Here is a 14,318-nt window from a genome sequence, read left to right as displayed (position 1 = left end):
ACCTGGAAGGAAGCACGGAGGCTGCAGGATGACTGGGCATCTACAGATGGACTAAGTTCGAAACTGTTCCCTGCCCTCAAGGAATTTAAAATTAACTGGGAAGATAAGCCACTTACAGGTAAAAAGGTAAGCAATTCAGGGATATTTTACAAGCAATTCAGCGGATAAAGTCAACAACAACAACAAAACCCAAACCTGATTAAAAACAACTAAGGGCTTGAACAGACATTTCTCCAAAGACAAAATACAATGGCCAGGAAGCATATGAAAAGATGTCCCACATCACTCATCATTAGGGAAACGTAAGTCAAAGCCACAGTGACATAGAACCTCACTCCCAGTAGGATGGCTGCTCTCAAAAAAAGCCAGAAAATGACAAGCTTAGGTGAGGACCCACAAAAACCAGAACCCTGCGCGTGGCTGGTGGGAGCACAAACTGGTGTGGCCACTGTGGACAATGTGTGGAGGGTCCTCAAAAAAAACCTAAAACTAGAACTACCAGAGGACTCTGAAATTCCACTTCTGGGTGTCTATCCCAAAGAACCTAGAGCAGGGTCCTAAAGAGAAGCCTGCACCTCCAAGTTCACAGCAGCGTCATTCACATCAACCAGAAGACAAGTAAACCCAAGGATCCATCAACGGATGAACAGAACAAAATGGAGTCTGCACAGTGGAATATGCCTCAGTGTCAGAGAGGAAGGGAATCCTGACACATCCTACAATGCAGATGAAGTCTGAGGACATTATACCCAGTTGACGTAAGCTAGTCACAAAAGAACAAATACCACATGGTTCCACCTGTAGGCACGTCCTACAGTCCAGGGAGACACAAAGGAGATGGTGGGAGCCAAAGGCTGGGGAGAGGAAGGAATGGGGAGTTAGTGGCGAATGGGGACAGAGTTTCAGTCTGGGGAGAGGGAAAAGAGTTCTGGAGATGGAGGGTGGTGACAGCACTTACGCCACCAGGGAGCGCACTTTGCACCGGTCACTCTGGCGAACTTTATATGTATTTTATGTAAACAAACAAATGTATTTTTCCACAAACAAAAACAAGACATGCTGCAAGACAAAGCATGACCATCAAATGATCGGCCCAAGAAATCAGGCGAGGTAGCAATCAGTATAAGACAAATCTGTCTGGGAAGGACTCTCGGGAGGCAGAACTTGAGCCAGTTCTCAAGGATCTGGGTAGTATCTGTAGAGGCAGAAAAGAGGAGCACACCTAGGAAGTGGTCACTACTTAAGGGGAAATAGGTGGGCAGAAGCTCAGAGATGGGAAAGCTAGAAGTAAGGCACACGGACAGGAGCCAGAGTAATCCTAAACACTCACAGAAGCTCAGAATGCCAAGTGGTCTTCTGTCTAAACATCTCACCTTGTTTTCTTGATCTCCTGGTTCAGCAGCTTCATCTTTGGAGACAAATTTATCGATGCTGCTGTCAGAGGCCTGTCTGCTGTGGCCCATGCTTCTCAGTAAATGTGCTTGCTGAAGAGCTTCATAATCAGAGAAACTGAGATTGAGCGACAAGTTTCCAATAAAAAAACCCAATATTCATATTTATGCAAAGTCCACATGAAAGTACAGGATTTAGATCAAGAACAAGGTCAGTAATTCCTCAACTGACCTTCCTTATTTGCTATTTACAACTCAGAAAACAAAAATACTCCAAGATTTCTTCTTGGAAATCTTGACAACTAAAAATCTTGACATCTAACCCTGCGATGTCAGGGTTGAAGAAAGTATTTCCACAGTGCACTGCTGAGGTCCACCTACCAACTGAAGAGCTTCGGAAAGCATCTGCATCTTCATCTGGAAGGACACCCGTGGCTTCCTCATCCTCGTCCGGTGGCTGTCCGATCTGCATCCCCGAATACTGGCTGTCAGCACCGTCTAACACCTGCACAGTACGAGAGGGGCTGGTGAGGGCTCTGAAGGTACATCACCAAGGGACAGGCTCTCCGACATGGAAAGGCAAAGGCAAAGGCAAAAATCAGACGGACCACATCTCTCATACTCACACAAAGGTCATTTCCTGAAATGTGCAGAGAGGTGTGCGTGTCCATGATCAAGCTTCCTTGATCACACATTGCTACTACATTACAAAAAGCTTTATGACTATAAAAATGCCAAAGAAATTCCAACCTGAAAATTTCTCTTTGTGATATTAACAAAAAAAAAAAACCTGAACAAAAATCTTTACCTTCACAAGCAAGTTTTACAATAAGTCAACAATGAGAAAAATCTTTAGAGAAATACCTTCTTTTAGACAAATACCTAACACTACACTAGGTTAGCTTCTAAATTGCCAGAACTAAATCAACTAAGTTTTAGACACTGTATCATACACCTGGCTGTAAACTTGAATTATGATCCATATTGTGAAACTTTACACATTCACTTGAAATCTCATGTAATTTACCTGAAAAACTGAGTGACAGAACCTCAATACATTAGCAGGAACTGAAATAAACTCTGCATTATTTTTAAAAAGTCATTCCGAGTCCCTAGCTATACCACACGTTCAAAGTCAACCAAGAAAGAAATGATTTACCTCCACTGTCCCAACTAGTTTACCAAAAAAACCTTACCTCAGTTAAAAAAAATGTATTAAAATGAGAAATTTCACCATAATAAAAACAATACTTCTTGAATATTTTATTACACCCCAGGCAGAATCAAAAACCACTTTATATGCATCATCATAAGTCTTACAGTGCAAGTACTGTTAGCCTCCATTTGCAGATAAGAAAACGGAGGCAAGAAGGTTCACACATGGTCCAGGCTACACGGCTAAGAAACAGCCGAGCCAAAATTCTCATCCGGGTGGCTCTTGGCAGCAGCCCCTTGGCCACCGCGCTGGGCTGTCTCATGAGGAAATTCTCTATACCTTCACTTGTTTCTTTTCCTCTATGGCACTCATCACCACCTAACTATATATTTGTTTACTTATTGATTACTCAATTAGTATCTGCCCCCACATGCATGCACACACTCTGCCTAGAATAGGGGTAGTTAAGCCATTGCCTAATGACCAAACCTGGCCCACCACCTGTTTTTGTAAATAAAGTTTTATGGGCATGCTAGTTCATTTACATATAGTCAATGCCTACTTTCACCGGACAGCAGCAGAGAGGAACATGTGATAGAGGCTATATGGCTTAGAAAGCCAAAGCTCTTTGCTGTCCGGCCCGTAATGGAAGGGGTCTCTTGACCCCTCTAGAACATTAGCTTCGTGTGAGCAAGGAGTTTTTGTTTTTTTTTTTTTTTTTAAACACTTTTTTTTTTTTTTTTAAGATTTTATTTATTTATTTGACAGACAGAGATTACAAGTAAGCAGAGAGGCAGGCAGAGAGAGAGGAGGAAGCAGGCTCCCTGCTGAGCAGAGAGCCCGATGTGGGGCTCGATCCCAGGACGCTGGGATCATGACCTGAGCCGAAGGCAGAGGCTTTAACCCACTGAGCCACCCAGGCGCCCCTGAGCAAAGAGTTTTATGTTGTGCCCTCTACTTTCGTCCCCAGCTTGTGAACACTCCATGGAACTTAACAGGCACTCAGTATACTTGTTCAGCAAATAATTAATGACTACATAACAGACAGGGAAGCATCCCATAAACCAGGGAAGAACTCCACCAATGTGGGAATTATGAAGGGAAGATGTTCATTTTCTACAGGCCAGAGAGACCTGCAGAGGTCCCGTTCCCAGCACTGTTACCCAGTGAACAGCGGGGTAATTTCAAGAGGTGGAAAGTTTTCAGAATTTCCCATGGCCTTTCATTCCTACTTCTAACAAACCCACCAGAAACCATCCATCGTAAAGAGGCAAGAAAGCCCATGGAAGCTGGTGCAATAAACACACAGCAGAATCTCCCCCACACACTTAATGGCCAGCACTTTCCCTAACCTTCTCATTTTTCCCGCATAATGTTCCAACTGTATGTCCTACGCTTCCCCAGGTCTTCTAGTTAAAAACCCCAGCTGTGAGCTCACAGCTCTACCAGAGGAACTGCAAATCCACGTGGCCATCAGAAACTGAATCCACGTGACAACCTGACAACTGCTCAATAGGGACGTGCCAGTGATTTATCTCATGATTTTGTCATTCTATGCTTCTGCATTCATCCACGTAAAAAAACCCCCAAAACCAAACCAAAAATGTTCTTAATAAAACCTATTCAATAATAACAGAACACTTAACAGTACAAATTGTTTTTTTAAAAAAGGAGTGTTAAATTCTGTATCACTATTACCAAACTTGGTGTTCAGACCATCCTTAAGGTGCTCCCTCTCTGCTAGCTCAGAAACCAGTAATATACTTAACTCCATGCTCTATAAGAGGGGATATGTTGCAGAAGGTTTTGAAAAGCACCCCCCCCCAAAAAAAGTTAGATACACAGTGTTAATGTTTTTAATTACAATGTATTAAGACCACAGATCTGGGGTACCTGGGTGGCTTAAGCAACTGCCTTCCGCTCAGGTCATGATCCTGGAATTCCAGGATCAAATCCCACATTGGGCTCCTAGCTCCACAGGGAGTCTGCTTCTCCCTCTGACCCTCTCCCTCTCATGTTCTCTCTCTCACTCTCATTCTCTCTCAAATAAATAAATAAACTCTGGAAAAAGAAGAAAATCTTTCAAAAAAAAAAAAAAAAGACCACAGATCTGTTAATAGGGTCCTTACAGATATTTTAAGTAATGATTTAATCTGTACTCAGCAAGTTCTTAATGAATTTAAAATGCATTCAATTTTAGCAAAATTCGTATCATCAACTAACCTAATCTGACCTCCATGTTCAACACAAATGACACTTAGCCATTGTCTTCAGGGAGGGTCTTAGATGGGGTTGAATTCCCCATTAATGACCTGAGCTGGTAATCTCTGCTCTTTCCTTAGTGAGTCAGACAGGAAGAGGGAAATGAGCAGGAGGGTCTAGGTCTGGGCCTGCTGGTGCGAGCCCTTCACCCACTTACAATTTCAGAACTGTCCGAAGGGGTCACAGCTGAATCAGGCCCCTCAGTGGTGGTCTGGGAGCTGTCGCTGACTGGGGAGGAGGCCTGGGTGCCATCATTCAGGTCCATGGCTGGGTCAGACGGGACGGCACTGATCTGGCTGGAGCTGTGGCTCAGGATATCCTCCTCGTCCCCGTCGGTGGCTGTGCTCGCCAGGTCACAGCTGGTCAGATCCACCGAGTCTGGCTGCAGCGTATGCTGTGACCGGGGCTGCTCGGTGATGATGTCATGGCCCACTGAGTCCGCAGCTGAACTGGCAGAGCCAGGAGTGGAGACTCCAGAAGACGCAGCCAGCTCACCGCCAATCTCACCTTTGACTGAGGCTGAAGACAAAGAAACACACATTCCTCAAAGGGCCAGGGAAACGTTCAACAGGGAATCAAATGCTTATAAAATACCCCAAAATTCACTGTCACCAAATGTTTTAACTGCAAAAAATCGTGAAATAGAGTGAAAATGTGAACTAGTAAATTTCGAAAGCAAGATGAGTGCATTCTTCAAACATTACTAAAATTGCTTTTTACTGTATTCTTGACTTACCCTTCACTCTATTACCATGTCATAGTCATAAAATAAGGATTATCAGTAGGTGTTTCCTAAATGCTATGAAAATTCTCAAATGATATTTCACTGTAAAAACTGACGTATGCTTAGGAACAATACCACTTCAAGTGTCTGAGCAACTGCTCAGCCTCAGCTTGGAGCAGTGCAGCCAGACCGCGCCCCACAGGCAGGCTGGTTGGGCATAAGCATGTGGGTGCTCTCACTCAGCAGGTCACACTCAGAAACAGTGGGAAGTCACCATCTCTTTGACATGGGTTTGCCTTCTTCCCAGACCCTGTTCAAGACTGCTTGAAGCCGTCTTAGAAGCAGCCAGTCCTCCCCTCCTGGAGCGCAAATGTGCAACATGTTTTCCTAGCTCTGTTTTTAAATTCTCATTAAAAAAGTCACACACTATGTAAAAATCGATAAAGAAAGATCTACACCCAGGTGTTAGCAGTGCTCCCTAAAGACCACTGGGTCAGTGAGCCCTCAAGCTATATAATGTGGCAGAGAGCTAGAATTTGGATTTTCTTTTACTTTTGTAATTAAAAAAAAAAAAAAAAGATTTCTGTTTTATAAAAAATGAGTGAGTAAATAAATAATCACCACTGGAATTATTCAGATTTTCTTTCCCAAATACTTTCGTCCTATTTTCGGTTGTCTAAAAGTATTCTTTTGGATAGGATTATACCACTCATTTAATCCAATTATTAGCATATTAATCAATACTTCTCTCATAATGTGAATAAAGAATCTGTAAACAAATGTAAATTTCTCTCAAGTTAAGCGGTCCACAGACAAATTTTAATCCCATTTTCCTCTTACAACCCATATAATTCATGAGACACTTACCTACCATCCCCTACTACATAAGAGTTATGCTCAGGGAGTAAACCTAATTTTCAAAGAACCTAAGGAAAACAGCAAACATTTGATCCAAGAAAACACACACACATACATTTCAAAGTAAATGTCCTAAAAATAGTATGAACTAGCCACCATTTGAGCAAGCTGGCTTTACCACTATTCCCAGGAGCACAGCCCTTCATGAGGGGCAGGAGAGGGGCAGGGGAGGGACAGGGAAGGGGCAGGGAAGGGGCCAAGAGAAAGACAGGAGGGGTGGTACCACTATCCCTCCCTGAGACCTACCTGTGAAGGCGGGGCTGCTGCCCTCCGATCTGGACTCAGAGTCATCCTCCAAGGCTGCTGCTTCTCCAAAGAGCACTTTCCCTAGGAAATGATGTAGCAAGAGTCCTTAACCTTGCTACGGGAAAGACTTCAAAAATCAAATAGATGCACACTCTAAGCGGAAAATCATAAACATGTTTAATTCGCTCTTCATATGGTATAATGTACTTTTGTACCTCTAATGTGCTAAACACAGAGAATGCCAAGATATTATATTTAGATATTACTAAAATCAATAAACCTATACAGCACAAAGTTAAAAGCAATGACTCTCAAACTGTAACACCAAGTATTTTAATAATTAATAAGAATTTACTGACTTAGATCTGTATTACTGTTGGGTAATTTATATTACTATTTGATCTCAAAGACCGTAAGCTATGGCTAGAACCAATTCTGTTAGCCCTTAGGACACTCACGTCGCATCTCCAATGGCAATCAGAGCGTACACATAACCACTGAGCTCCTGAAACAAATAGCACACTGCGTGCCAGCAGCCAAGAGGAGTCAAAATAAACACTTAAAAACAGAAAGCGTTCATACACAGAATGTCACCCCAAAAATCACTTCTACTCTCTTCTCCTTTAAGCTGCCAGACTTTATGGTGTAATCAGAACCTGAGGCCATATGATCTAGGAGGATAGAATAATAGTTCATCTTTTGCAAAGCTGTAAAAACATATTTTACAGTTCTTGGTTTCCAAATTATATCAATTTGTCTTCTACTGATAAGAAAAAAGGAAAAGAAAAGTCTTAACATGAGTTAATTGGACTAGTTAAATCACCATGGTTACACTACACATAAAGGTCACTAAATGACCCTCTAGAAATAATTATCGGCAATTTCCAATGCCTAACTTCACTAGTTTCCGAGGATTAGGTCATAGATGTGACAATTTCCAGAAATCTATACTGGTGTGACACTAAAGGGGGAAAAAAGGCAAAGAAAAAGCAGAGGAAACCCAAAATCTATATAAAATGAACAGCAATTTGGCTTATCTAAGTAACAGGGTTGTTCTTTACAGAACAAGTGACTGACCCTGAGAAAGCAAGAAAAATCCACCCTGCGTGTGGGGGTTAATGAGAACAGTCTCTATCCTGAAAATCAGGGTTTGCCCCCCTGTCCCAAGGAGCCCTCCTCAAGGGGTACAAGGTCCTGGCTGCTGCCAGAAGTGCCCCACCAGGCTGCCACAGAGCCCCTGCCCTCATCCCACATCCAATGTCAATTCTCCTGTTCTCTCTCACAGATTTGCAGATCTCACCTGGGGAAGAAAAAGGATTTTTGCAACTGTAACAAAGAAGGCTTAAAAACTGTAGCTCGCAATGAGAAAGGAAAACAAAACAAAAACACTAAAAACACAAAAAAGATAGTGGGGACATACCACCTTCCTACCCAGAAGGAAAAGCTCATCTTAACGGTGGACCACCCAGGAAGGTGGCTAAGCAATAAGGCACCTTGTCACCTTCCTGCCATGGTCCCCTCCTGCTTCTGGAACAGAGAGACTGACTTTGCCTAGAAGCCATTGGCCTTCAAACAACCTTAGTGTTTCACCAATTTCTCACATTTGATTAAGTATACTGCACTATGACGGCCCAAACACAATGGATTCTAGTTCTAGGAAATGTTTACTTAACCCAGTCAGGGCTAGAATATTAGTCCTGTTAAAGTCCCGTTCAATACTGCAAGTAACACTAGGCATTAGGCTCACAAACTCTCAACTTGTGACACAAAGAAATATTCATATGTTTGTATCGATTATACCTCAATAAATTCTTTAAAAGATTCATCTTTTAAGATTTCAAAAGAGAAAATGGCAGCAATTCTTTCCTCTGGATATCCAGACTGGAAAAGAAAATAACTGGTGGGGTCAAGTGTTCATGTGTACCAAATCTCTCCGATTAGAGATCAGAAACACTTAAAAAAAAAAAAAAACCCTGTTATCAGAATGTTCTGGGATGTACAACGTTAAATACAGCTGAAAAACTGCCATCAGCCCAAATTACCCAAATAATTAACCAAACATCATTCCTGACTAATGCTACACAGAATTCACAGGAAAGGCAAGTTACCTTTATAAAACATAACACAGTCTCTAAGACAGAAGCAGGAGAACTAGAGCAGGCCTATTTCTGTAACTCCAGTTTCACAGCACGGAAGCCACAGCCATGAGCTAAGCATCGCCCGTGGCTGCCTTCTGCCACAAGACAGAGCCAAACAGAGCAGAGGCAGGAAGGCCCACAAGGCTAAAACAGGCCCTTTACACAAAAAGTTTGCTGACCCCTGACCAAAAGCATTAGAAATTTATGACAAAGCCATTTTGATACACAAGCAATTTTCAAAAGCCACCCTACAGAACTATTCCGGCCCAGTTACATTTATACATACATCACTCTGTGGAGAAGAGGTACGGACACAGTCGACGGCGTTACAGAAATACAGAAAAAGCAACGGGACTCAACACAAGACTCTGATTTCTGAAATAATCACCTTTTTGTTTCCTTGAAAGGACAGGGCTGCATGAAGAACCCCCTCCAGCTGTAAATCACAGAAAATGACAGATGAAAGATAACAAGCTGCTAAAATACAGATGGCATTTGAAAATCTTCAAAAACCGTGATTCAGCTTTAAAACTAGTGTGTGAACGTATATCCACCGGCAAAACCTCAACACATGAATCCTGACACATGAAAATCCCACCAGCACCCCAATACACAATTCCAAAAATGCGACCTAAAATGTCAAAGCAGCGCAAAGAACGTGCATTTAATAAGTCAAATTAAAAACATCAGAACTCTCAGATTGCTTGGTCAACTATCAATCAGATATAAATTTTCATTAGCAACGATCATTAGTCATTCGCATTTGTAGGGCACGCATTCCACAGAGCAGAGGCCTCTGGAGGTCCCAGGACATGGACAGGCACACCCTCACTGTGTGCTCCTGGCTCAGGCAAACATTTACATTCAGAGGAGACGGCAACGAGGCCTCCAGTCAAACACTCCAGGTTGTCGGTGCCGCTGAGGAAAGACCACATGGCACGTGTGCAGTGCTCAACCAGCCTGGGGGAGGCCCAGAGTCCACTGAGGCCCCAGAAGCCTCCTCTGTGCCAAAGCTAGTTCTCAAGGCCCTGCTCTGGGATCCCAACTCCTCCAGCTCTCAAGGGGCAGGAGGAAAACAAGTGGTCAGGCCAAAGCGCAGCACCCATGGAGGGATGAGGGCCCGACCCCCAAAAGCATAAAGACGAGCAGTGGCGGTGTACAGGAGGGAGTGCCCTAGAGTCAGTGAGGACAGCAAAAAAGGGGCCTTGAGGGCAGAAGGGAATTTGAAAATCCCCACAGGGACATGAAGGTCCCCACCTCTGGCCCAGCGGCACAAAAGTCCTATAAATACTTTCCCTGAAGCTTCCGTTCCACGATGGCCAAGGTGCCATGGAGAGGCAGCCAGGCCAGGGCGGAGAAGCCAGCTTCAGAGGCAGGCCTCGCGCTGTCTTCTGACCTGGCCACGCTGTCATCCTCGTCTCCAGACTGGGTTTCCAAGGAGCAGGGCTGGCCCCACCCGGCACAGCGCCAGCCCCAAACTCCCCAAGGAAGCGGCCCCGCACAGGGCCTCAGGGCTGAACATACCCAGGATCTCCACTATGCTGCCGCTGCGGCTCCGGCAGCCAGGCTGGTGGCGCACAGTGGAGAGTGGCCCACCGCCTGGAGCGCTCAGGGCCCGCAGGAGCTCAGGCGGGGGCGTCCGCAACAGCTGCTGCAGGAGCTCCAGCGCGCCTGTCACTGCGTTGTGGTCTTGGTGCTGAGTGTAGTGCAAGGTCAGTTCATAGACCTGGAAACAGAGGTACAAGAGGGATCATCGTGGTTTTTAAAATGTGTCCGAGGGTTCACAGCTTTGTGTTTTGAGTCTGATGCTGGCAAAATGTGTGCCTCCGTTTCTGCCCCTAGAAATGTCTTCATGTTCTACCTCTATGATCACGGCTTCCGTGACGGTTTCTAAGTCCTATGACAACCACTGTAAGAGAAAGCCCTTACAAATCAGGAGAGCAGCCCATGAGGGCAGTGGCATACTAGCGAGACTGTCTGCCTAACTGCCGACGCAGAAATGGAGCAGAGCTCACGTCCAAGGCAAGGACAGCTGGTCTACACAGCCTGCAGGGAATCCTGTGCTGAGGACCACGGCAAACGTTTCCCAACGTATTAGAGGCATCACGTCAAAGTTTACCAGTGCTTTTTAATATCGTCTTACCTTATGTGAGAACACGCTGAATGTACTTTTTCTTTGTATATTTTTAATTTTTATTTTATTTTAAGATTTTATTTACTTATTTGAGAAAGAGAGCATGGGCAGGAGGGACAGAGGGAGAGGGAGAAGCAGACTCCCCACTGAGCAGGAAGCCTGACACAACGCTTGATCCCAGGACTCCAGGTTCATAACCTGAGCTGAAGGCAGATGCTTAACTGACTGAGCCACTGAGGCGCCCCTTATCTTAGTTTTTTTTTTTTAGTAATCTCTACTCCCAGTGTGGAGCTTGAACTTATGACTCTGAGATCAAGAGTGGCACACTCTTCAGAATGAGACTGAGCCACCCAGGTGCCCCTCTTTTTCCATTTCATTAGCATTGTCCAATAAAATACTAACACCCAGTTAGATATGAATTTCAGATAAATAATTTTGCATCCTAACTATGTCCTGTGCCATTTCAGGCATACCTGCACCACCAAATTATTCCTGATTTCTCTGCAACTCAAACTGAACTGGTACTCTGTAGGTTTATTTGGTAAGTTGGGCAGCCCTACCTTTACTATTATAAAAGTAACACACATGTTTAAAAAAAAACAGTCTAGAAGGGTATAAAAAAATAAGTCAAAGTCTCGGAGGCAGCGACTTTTCATCGTCGCTGCCGTGTCCTTCCAAGGGGAGCCGCTATCACAAGAGCCTCAGGTCCACAGTCACCGTCCCCAAGCCAAACCTGTCCCAACCCCCATGTGTGCCAAGCTCTCTGGGAGCACCGCCACCTCCGTGTGTTGTCTTCCGCCTCTACTGCTGCAGCTCATTAGTTGGCCCACGGCAGAAAGGGCTGCTGCATCCTACTCTGACGTTCACCAGCACCCCTGCTCATCCATGAGAAGCCCTGGGCCCTTCCCAGGACCCGCACCAGTGCCCATCTGCGCACGCGTGGTCACTCCTCAGACTGCGAAAAGGCTGCAGTCTGTCTACAAAACCTCTCCCAACTCCCTGTATCTGGTCCGATCCTGCTCACCCATCAGCACTGGCTCATCACCATGCTTCTTCCGTATGCCTCCCTGACCTTGGCCAGACAGGGGCTCCCCACTCTGGGCCTGAAATATGCCCATACAGCCCACCAACCCACCACCTTACCACACCACTTAGTGATTGTTTGCTTGCTTCTCAGGCTTTTTTAAAAAACATCACAAGAAAATTCTGAGTATGTAATCCCAATACTCATGTATTTATTTTAAAATATTATGTGGCTCCTGGGTGCCTCGGTTAGGCATGTGCCTTCAGCTAGGGTCACGATCCTGGGGTCCTGGGATCAAGCCCCTCGTCAGGCTCCCTGCTCAGCAGGAAGTCTGTTTCTCCCTCTCTCTCTGCCCCTCACAAACCCCATGCTCTATCACTTGCTCTCTAGCTGAAATAAAATCTTTTTAAAAAATATTACATAACTACTTCAGAACTCAGATATCATGTACATTATAAAATGTAAACTAGGTGCGCCTGGGTGGCTCAGTCATTAAGCTTCTCCCTTCGGCTCAGGTCATGATCCCAGGGTCCTGGAATCGAGCCCTGCATTGGGCTCTCTACTCGGCGAAAAGCCTGCTTTTCCCTCTCTCACTCCCCCTGCTTGTGTTCCCTCTCTTGCTGTCTCTCTCTCTGCCAAATAAATAAATAAATCTTTAAAAATAAAAAAAAATAATAAAATGTCCACTAACTCCAACAAGACTCTAGCGTGTTACCAATTTATAGGAAATACAGACAAAGAAACATGTTAATTGGAGTACCTGAGTGGCTCAGTCATTAGGCGTCTGCCTTCTGCTCAGGTCATGATCCCAGGGTCCTGGGATCAAGCCCAGCATCGGGCTCCTTCCTCTGTGGGAAGCCTGCTTCTCCCTCTCCCGCTTACCCTGCTTGTGTTCCCTCTCTTGCTGTCTCTCTCTGTCAAATAAATAAAATCTTAAAAAAAAAATTAGCTTACAAAATTGGGTGGCAAGCAATACATCCAACTGCCAGGAATTCCACAGGATAACCTGCTTCTCCAACAAATGAACTCTTATCTTATTTGCATACTGATTCCAAAAGAGGAGCATAAACACCTGACAGAAGGTAAGTGGGTATTTGATGTTCGGGAAATGTTCCTTCTTTTTTTTTTAGATGTGACAATGGGGGACACCTGAGTGGCTCAGTTGGTGAAGCATCTACCTTTGGCTCAAGTCATGATCCCTAGGGTCCTGGCCTGCTTCTCTATCTGCCTCTGCCTCTTTGTCTCTTATGAATAAATAAATAAAATTTTTTTTTAGAAAAAGGAGGAGGGGGGCGCCTGGGTGGTTCAGTGGGTTAAAACCTCTGCCTTTGGCTCAGGTCATGATCTCAGGGTCCTGGGATCAAGCCCCGACATCGCCATCATGCTCTCTGCTCAGCAGGGAGCCTGCTTCCTCCTCTCTCTCTGCTGCCTCTCTGCCTACTTGTGATCTTTCTCTCTGTCAAATAAATAAATAAAATTTTTTTTAAAAAAGTTTTAAAAACAAAGATGAGTTCTCACCTATAGGGATACATACCAGAATACTTAGAGATGAATTAATATGACGACTGGGATTTACTTCAAAAAAATATAAAAACAGAGAAGGATGTGGGATTATAAGTGAACCATAACTGGCCCTGAGTTGACAATTATTAACACAGGTGATAATTACTGAAGGCTGTTTACAATGCTTTTCTGTCTACTGTTGTGTCTGGAAATCTCCATAATAAAAAGTAAAACAAACAAGATGAGGATAAAATAATCTCTTTTTTAAATGCATTATTACCACTCGAATACCTGTTTTACTCACTAAAACAACCAGTAATGTTTGTTGTGAGGACAGTATCACTAAGTACCATAACTCAAGAGAATGTCATTGCTTGTATTCTGTGGGACAGCTGAAGGGCAGCTGCTGGAGCAGGTCGGTCAACCCCACAGATTCTTAGAGCCCACGCCCGCTCGGTTACCCCTCATCCACCTGCACTTCCAGGGCCTCACCATGCACCAGGAAGGAGTCTAAGCACTTTGTAAATACTGCCTGACTGAATGTTTAAATCACTGAATCATCTTCAATTCATGATTTCTAGGCAAGAATTATTTTAAGCCACTTATAATCTTATACCCTACAAAATTTAGGCAAAGGATACAACTCCTAAGTCTACTTGACCAAAATACCTATGAACTACAATGTCGTCAATATGGAAAACAAAGCCAAGGCATCCCACTCAGGACCCCAGATTGTGGGTCTCAACTCCTTCCTGTATATGCCATGAGACCATGAATGCATAGAAAAAGTAGGCCTTCAGTAGCACCCAGTACTTTAAATAT

At 44.3% G+C, this 14,318-nt stretch overlaps 1 protein-coding gene across 5 annotated transcripts in view; it reads right to left on the bottom strand.

The window, feature by feature from the left end:
• HTT (huntingtin) overlaps positions 1-14,318 on the bottom strand; it is a 137,883-nt gene that overhangs the window by 86,067 nt on the left and 37,498 nt on the right. For 4 of the 5 annotated variants that reach the window (XR_004283340.1, XM_032333674.1, XM_032333675.1 and 1 more), the window contains 6 exons: positions 10,360-10,561; positions 9,224-9,271; positions 6,698-6,778; positions 4,967-5,328; positions 1,773-1,896; positions 1,374-1,492 (listed from right to left, as the gene is read on the bottom strand). Coding sequence is in view for 4 of the 5 variants with exons in the window: in XM_032333674.1 (XP_032189565.1) it covers positions 1,374-1,492; positions 1,773-1,896; positions 4,967-5,328; positions 6,698-6,778; positions 9,224-9,271; positions 10,360-10,561 (936 nt within the window). In the remaining variant the exon portion in view is untranslated. The remainder of the gene's footprint in view (positions 1-1,373; positions 1,493-1,772; positions 1,897-4,966; positions 5,329-6,697; positions 6,779-9,223; positions 9,272-10,359; positions 10,562-14,318) is intronic. The other variant, XM_032333676.1, reaches the window with a different exon arrangement.

This window comes from Mustela erminea, chromosome 2 (assembly GCF_009829155.1).
Source record: "Mustela erminea isolate mMusErm1 chromosome 2, mMusErm1.Pri, whole genome shotgun sequence".
Taxonomy (NCBI): domain Eukaryota; kingdom Metazoa; phylum Chordata; class Mammalia; order Carnivora; family Mustelidae; genus Mustela; species Mustela erminea.
This window is presented reverse-complemented; position numbering and strand designations above follow the sequence as displayed.